The sequence below is a fragment of the Sabethes cyaneus genome, chromosome 3, assembly GCF_943734655.1.
Source record: "Sabethes cyaneus chromosome 3, idSabCyanKW18_F2, whole genome shotgun sequence".
Classification (NCBI taxonomy): Eukaryota; Metazoa; Arthropoda; class Insecta; order Diptera; family Culicidae; genus Sabethes; species Sabethes cyaneus.
In genome coordinates this window covers 121,100,786-121,108,420 of record NC_071355.1, presented here as the reverse complement: position 1 = coordinate 121,108,420, position 7,635 = coordinate 121,100,786, and the positions used below count along the sequence as shown (strand labels likewise).

General features: G+C 44.0%; 1 protein-coding gene across 1 annotated transcript; it reads left to right on the top strand.

The window, feature by feature from the left end:
* The first annotated feature begins 1,034 nt into the window (after positions 1-1,034).
* LOC128740084 (uncharacterized) lies at positions 1,035-6,842 on the top strand. Its single transcript, XM_053835596.1, has one exon. The coding sequence runs from the start codon at positions 1,035-1,037 to the stop codon at positions 6,840-6,842; it is 5,808 nt and encodes a 1,935-aa protein (XP_053691571.1).
* Positions 6,843-7,635: the final 793 nt, after the last annotated feature.

Below are 7,635 nucleotides of genomic sequence, written 5' to 3'. Positions count from 1 at the left end.
GGAAAACTCTCGCTTTTCCCAGAACTGCCGGGTTCTGGGAAAATTCTGAGTACGAGCGAATGTTCACCTACTAGTGGGCCAACATTCAGGAAAATTTCATGTTTGGTAAATTCCTTAAACCGGAGCAATCTACGTACAAGTGACCTAAGTCGTGCATATATCGCTAGTTCTGAGGAAAACTCTTGCTTTTCCCAGAACTGCCGGGTTCTGGGAAAATTCTGAGTACGAGCGAATGTTCACCTACTAGTGGGCCAACATTCAGGAAAATTTCATGTTTGGTAAATTCCTTAAACCGGAGCAATCTACGTATAAGTGACCTAAGTCGTGCATATATCGCTAGTTCTGAGGAAAACTCTCGCTTTTCCCAGAACTGCCGGGTTCTGGGAAAATTCTGTGTCAAAGCCCCTCGGGATTAGATCGCTCCTCGATATCTAGATAAGCTTAATGCGTGTGAGGCGAAATGCTGTCATGATAAGCGGCGATAAGCTATTAAAATAAGAATAAGAATCCTCAGAATCGAGTGTCATTCGTGGAACACGCAGTGCTTTTCTTTTATACTAAATTTTTCTAAATACTACACTAAATTAGCAATAATTGTATGGAAAGGAGTTTAATTATAGTGAAGTATGGATATTGTCGTTAAATCTTAGAGCTACTTAATACTAATTAAATATTCTACCCTAGATTGAAAACTGAAATTAAATATTAAAGTCTAGTTAACCTAAAATTGTCATAACCTACGAGTCAGACAAAAGGTAAAGATATCAGTGCTAATTAAAAACGTGTTTTACTTACGAAAGGATACCTTTTTCTTAGCCTCAGCAGCTCTGTTTAGAGATAGAAGTCAGGGAAGGAAATACCTCGAGAGGATCGACTAAACGTAAGTGACAAACAAAATTGTACGCTACTGGCATCTGAACATTTTCTATTATCGCAGGATATTAAAATATAACCTATATTAAAAATCTCGGAACGTCCTCTTTCTTCTCTGGCATCTAAAAGTAACATCTTTTAATATCGTTTACTTGGAGACGATGTCCGAGCCGACCGAATCTATTACTCCTACATCTAGCAAAACTGCCGCTGGTGCAGCGAAATCTGCTGTAGTTAACGTTCCCAAATCACCGAAAAAATCTCGAAAGCTCGCTCTCATGGAGGAGCAAAGTTGTGATTTATGTCAAAACGCCGACAATAGCCGGATGGTCCAATGCGACTATTGTAAGAATTGGTATCATTTCGAATGTGCTAACGTAACTGAAGACATTGAGTTCTACGACTGGATTTGTACGAAATGCGAAACCGCGGAAACAAATCACCAGAAAAAGAAACCGTCTCGGAAAAACGCCAGAAGCGCAGTGAAGAAGATAAATTCATCAATAGCAGGTGCGAAGAAATCGAAGACTGTAAAACCAAAAAAGATGGTGAAGAATTCGACCTCCAAGGACCACCAGCAAAATCAGCAAGTTGAACGGGAGAAATCACAAAACAGCACCGATGAAAAATTGGCGGGAAACGAGAAGGTGAATAAATCAACCAAATCCAAATCTGTGGGGTCAGACTCTCTGAGCAGATCGCAAGCTTTGAAAATGCAGTTGCAGAAAGTGCATGCTGAAGAGAAACTGATGCTTGAAGAGATGAAACGAAAACGGGAATTGTTGGTCAAAAAGTTCGAACTGATGGAAGAAATAGCCAACACTGATGAAGCTGCCGGACCTGATGCGCACCTTGAAAGCGACAGCGACTCTGACGAGTATTCCGAATCCGAAGGTGAGCAAAGCGACGACGACACAGACAGCGGTGACGATCAGGATGAACCCTTTATCCCAAAGCGGCAATCAACTCCCGTTAAATTACAATCGCGGCGAGAGAAGCAACACTCTCGAATGAATGTCACTCTGAGCCGAGAGCAGATAGCTGCACGGCAGGTAGTATCGTGCGATCTTCCCAGATTCGGAGGTAATCCCGACGAATGGCCAATGTTCATATCGACTTACGAGAGTACGACGACGATGTGCGGCTATCGAGACGAGGAAAATATGATTCGTCTCCGTAACTGTCTGAAGGATGAAGCTTTTACAACAGTGCGGAGCTTTCTAATGCATCCGTCAACAGTGGCAAAAGCAATAAGTGTGTTGAAGCTCCGATTCGGCCAGCCTCATATGATCATCAGTACGTTGCGGGAAAAAATCCTGAATATGGCACCAGTTAGATCAGACTCGATTGAACGGCTGGTAGATTACGCTCTCGCTGTACAGAATTTACGTTCTACCATTGATGCTTGTGGGCGTAAAGAGTATATGCGTGATGTAACGCTAATGCAGGACCTTATTAGCAAACTTCCTCCTGCGATAAAGTTAGATTGGGCCAGGCATAGTAAGACACTGAAAAAATCTAATCTCGTTGCATTTTCGGATTGGATATATTCTATTGCGGAAGACGCAAGCATTGTTGCTGATCCTCGCAAACCGCACTGCTATGGGCAAGACACACGCGGAAGGCGACAAGGTAAAGCTTTCATCAACACTCATGCAGAATCATTGGGACAGCAAACTGCACACGATCGAACAGGCAATACTAATCAGTTTAGTGAAAAATTCAGTGCGATGACGGTCAAATGTTGTCAGATTTGCAAAGGAAGCTGTTCAAGTGCCGCCAAATGTAAGCGTTTTCTTGGTCTCTCGTATGAAGCCAGATGGGCTGCAGTTCGTGAATTTAGAATATGCCGCAGGTGTCTACGACAGCACGGAGGAAACTGTAATAGTAAAGCTTGTGGCGTTGACGGGTGTACGTTCAAGCACAATTCTCTCTTACATAAGAATCTCGCAGTTCCAAGTGAGGTATACGCAAGTAGGAGTCAAACGAGGTCGAACGAGGAGCGTAGTGTTAATACTCACCAGATGGAGACAGCCTTAGAATTGTTCCGCTATTTGCCGGTCACATTGTTTGGGCCCAACAAGCACGTGAATTGCTACGCTTTTTTGGACGACGGGTCGGAATTGACATTACTAGATGAGCAAATTGCTTGCGACTTGGAGTTGCCAGGCGAATCGAAACCACTTTGTTTAAAATGGACAGGTGGAACCCATCGATTTGAAGAGAAATCTAAAAAGGTTAACGTCGGAATATCAGGACTGGTGGGCAAGAGATTTGAGTTGAGCGGTGTGCGTACCGTCAATGCGCTTGAATTGCCACAACAGAGCCTGAACATCGATGAGCTGAGAAAGCAATACAAGCATCTAAAAGGCGTTCCAGTCGAATCATATAATCTTGTAAGACCTAGAATCCTAATAGGATTGAAGCATGCCAATGTTTCTTTAGTTCGCCGTTGCCGTGAAGGCAAGGAGGGTGAACCCATTGCAGCGAAAACTCATTTGGGATGGACGATCTTTGGAGGCTGTTCGTCCCAGGACTCGTCGGTCGACGGGAAGTATACGTATCACATTTGTACATGCAACCCGCAGAATGACGACCGACTTCACCACGAGGTCAAGCAGTACTTTGGTCTAGATAGCTTGGGAATTACGACACCGGTGAGTTCATTGATGTCGAAAGATGATGAGAGGGCAATATCACTGCTGAAATCGCGTACACAGGTTATTGGTGACAAGTATGAAACTGGTCTTCTCTGGCGATTCGACAATATTCATCTGCCAGATAGTCGGTCGATGGCCCTTCAAAGATTAAATTGTCTTCAGAGACGTTTGGCAAAAGATGCCGAGCTAAATCGAGCTTTCAATGAAAAACTGGCAGACTACCAAGCGAAGGGTTACATACGAAAGGTAATGCCAGAAGAACTCGCCCGAAAAGAGGGAAAGATGTGGTATCTCCCTACTTTCCCGGTGCTAAACCCTAACAAGCCGGGAAAGATTAGAATTGTGTGGGATGCAGCCACCTCTGTACATGGAGTATGCCTCAACACTGTGTTACTCACTGGGCCGGACTTAATGAGTTCGTTAATATCAGTTCTTTATCAGTTTCGAGAATATCGCATCGCTATCTGTGGAGATATTCGCGAGATGTTTTTGCAGATTGCAATCAGGCCCGAAGATCAATTCTATCAACTTTTTCTTTGGCGGGACAAAGCAGACCAGGATGAAGCCAGCACCTTCGTCGTTGAAGTAATGATTTTCGGAGCACGATCTTCGCCAACCACGGCGCAATTTGTGAAAAATCACAATGCCCAGAGATTCGAAACACAATATCCCGCAGCAGCCGCGGCCATACAAAATAAGCATTACGTTGATGACATGCTTGCTAGTACGGAAACGGAAAAGGAAGCCATCGAGCTAGCAAAGGCAGTTAAATTTATTCACGCTCAAGGGGGCTTCGAGATCAGGAATTGGACCTCGAATTCTCCGACCGTCTTGCAAGCATTGAGCGAAAATCCAGCTGAAGAGAAGAATTTGAATTTTATGGCGGAAATGGCGACGGAGAAAATTTTGGGCATGTGGTGGAACACAAGGACGGATTGTTTCATGTTCAAGATTTGCTATGATCGTTTCGACGCGGCGTTGTTTAATGGACGACGAGCTCCAACCAAGCGAGAGCTGCTTCGGATCTTGATGACGGTTTTTGATCCACTTGGCCTGATTTCGCATTTTCTAATGCTTTTGAAAGTCACCCTCCAGGAAGTTTGGCGTATCGGTTTAAAATGGGACGAGCAAATCACAGGAAAGCAATTGGAAAGTTGGAGAACCTGGATAAAACTGCTCCCGAAGCTGGAAAACATTCGAATTCCCCGGTGTTATCGTCGGTCGTTGTCTATCGGAGACCACACACGGTTCGAACTACACACGTTTGTTGATGCAGGGAATGACGGTATGGCAGCGGTGGCATTTTTGCGTGTCGAGGAAGATGGGCTGGTAGAGTGCGCATTAGTCAGTGCAAAAACTCGCGTAGTCCCCTTAAAGTACCTTTCTACACCGCGCTCGGAACTCCAGGCGGCGGTAATCGGGGCGAGATTAGCTAACAATATATCTAATTCACTTTCCCTCAATATTTCTCAACGGTATTATTGGAGCGATTCCCGCAATGTTCTTTGCTGGCTGCGATCCGACCATCGCCGTTACAGCCCATATGTTGCCGCCAGGGTAAGCGAAATATTAGAAACCACCGAAATCGATGATTGGCATTGGGTCAAATCCGAGTGGAACGTCGCTGACGACGGAACAAAACTAAAGGGACAAGTGGAGTTGCAGATAGAAGATCGATGGTTTCAGGGACCATCCTTTTTGAAAACACCTAAAGAGAGCTGGCCAGAACGCAACTTTCTGCGAGAAACAACCGACGAAGAAATCCGGACAAATGTACTGTTCCACGGTATGAATATGGAGCCAGTTGTTTTGGCGAGTAACTATTCGAGATGGAAACATTTGGTGGAGGTTACAGCGTATGTGCAGCGTTTTGTGAACAACGTTTGTGCAAAGAAAAAGGGGCTACCAGGCCAAATCGGACCACCAACGAGTGACGAGCTTCGTTTGGCTCAGGAATACCATTTCCGACAGGCGCAGCAAGAGGTTTATAGAGAAGAGCTTAGAGTGTTGCAAAGTACGAACAACAAGGGCGAACGGATAAATCAAGTTGCAAAATCTAGTAAAATTCGTAAGCTGAGCCCCTTCTTGGGTCCAGAAGGTCTTTTGCGAATGAATAGTAGGGCCGCAAAATGTAAGTTCCTGTTTCCAGATGAAAAGTACCCTATTATATTACCCGATGATCATCCTGTCACACATCTAGTACTAACCGACTTTCATGAAAGGTATCATCACCGAAACTATGCAACCGTTGCTAATGAAGTTCGCAGAAGATTTTGCATCCCACGATTGAAACGGACTCTTCTTAAAATGAGGTGTAAGTGTCAATGGTGTCGAAATCGTGATGTGAAGCCGGCGCCACCTGAAATGGCTGAACTTCCGCAAGCCAGATTGGCAGCATTCACCAGTCCGTTTTCTCATGTGGGTGTAGATTTTTTTGGACCCATCGAAGTCATTGTGGGTCGTAAAATTGAAAAACGTTGGGGCGTCTTGCTGACGTGCCTTACAATTCGGGCGCTTCACATTGAGGTTGCCAACTCACTTAGCACTAGTTCGTGTATTATGGCGGTAAACAACTTTATTGCTAGACGTGGACACCCAATCTGTTTTTATAGTGACAGAGGAACAAATTTCATTGGCGCTTCCAAAGAGTTGCGTGAGGCTGTACGAGCTTTGGACAAGAATGAAATGGCAAAAGAGTTCACCACCGCTACGACTTCATGGCAATTCAACCCACCGGCAGCCCCACACATGGGTGGCTGCTGGGAAAGGCTGATTCAAACGGTAAAACGGAATCTTACGGAAGTTCTCAAATGTAGACGACCAACTGACGAGGAGTTACGCAGTGCATTGACGCAGATTGAGGCCATACTCAATAATCGTCCATTGACGGAGGTACCGGTTGATAATGAGTCGGAACCTGCGCTCACACCCAACCATTTTTTATTGGGTTCGTCGGATGGATCCAAGCCTTTAATACCTTGTGATGACAATGTGCAAGCGGTGCGACGTGGATGGCAGGTATCACAGGTCATGGCAAACGTTTTTTGGAAGCGCTGGTTGCGCAGTTATTTACCTGACATTACAAGGCGATCAAAATGGTTCAAAAAGGTAAACCCGATTGCAGTAGGCGACATAGTTGTAATTGCAGATCCTGAGCATCCACGGAACTGCTGGCCAAAAGGTAAAGTTATTGGTGTAGTGCAGAAAGATGGCCAGGTACGCAGAGCTACTATTCAAACATCCAAAGGAGTTTATGAACGTCCAGCCGTTAAAATTGCAGTCCTCGATATCGGAAGCGAAAATGCGTAAACCAAATCCTGGAGTTGGTATACGGGGGGGAGTGTCAAAGCCCCTCGGGATTAGATCGCTCCTCGATATCTAGATAAGCTTAATGCGTGTGAGGCGAAATGCTGTCATGATAAGCGGCGATAAGCTATTAAAATAAGAATAAGAATCCTCAGAATCGAGTGTCATTCGTGGAACACGCAGTGCTTTTCTTTTATACTAAATTTTTCTAAATACTACACTAAATTAGCAATAATTGTATGGAAAGGAGTTTAATTATAGTGAAGTATGGATATTGTCGTTAAATCTTAGAGCTACTTAATACTAATTAAATATTCTACCCTAGATTGAAAACTGAAATTAAATATTAAAGTCTAGTTAACCTAAAATTGTCATAACCTACGAGTCAGACAAAAGGTAAAGATATCAGTGCTAATTAAAAACGTGTTTTACTTACGAAAGGATACCTTTTTCTTAGCCTCAGCAGCTCTGTTTAGAGATAGAAGTCAGGGAAGGAAATACCTCGAGAGGATCGACTAAACGTAAGTGACAAACAAAATTGTACGCTACTGGCATCTGAACATTTTATATTATCGCAGGATATTAAAATATAACCTATATTAAAAATCTCGGAACGTCCTCTTTCTTCTCTGGCATCTAAAAGTAACATTCTGAGTACGAGCGAATGTTCACCTACTAGTGGGCCAACATTCAGGAAAATTTCATGTTTGGTAAATTCCTTAAACCGGAGCAATCTACGTATAAGTGACCTAAGTCGTGCATATATCGCTAGTTCTGAGGAAAACTCTCGCTTTTC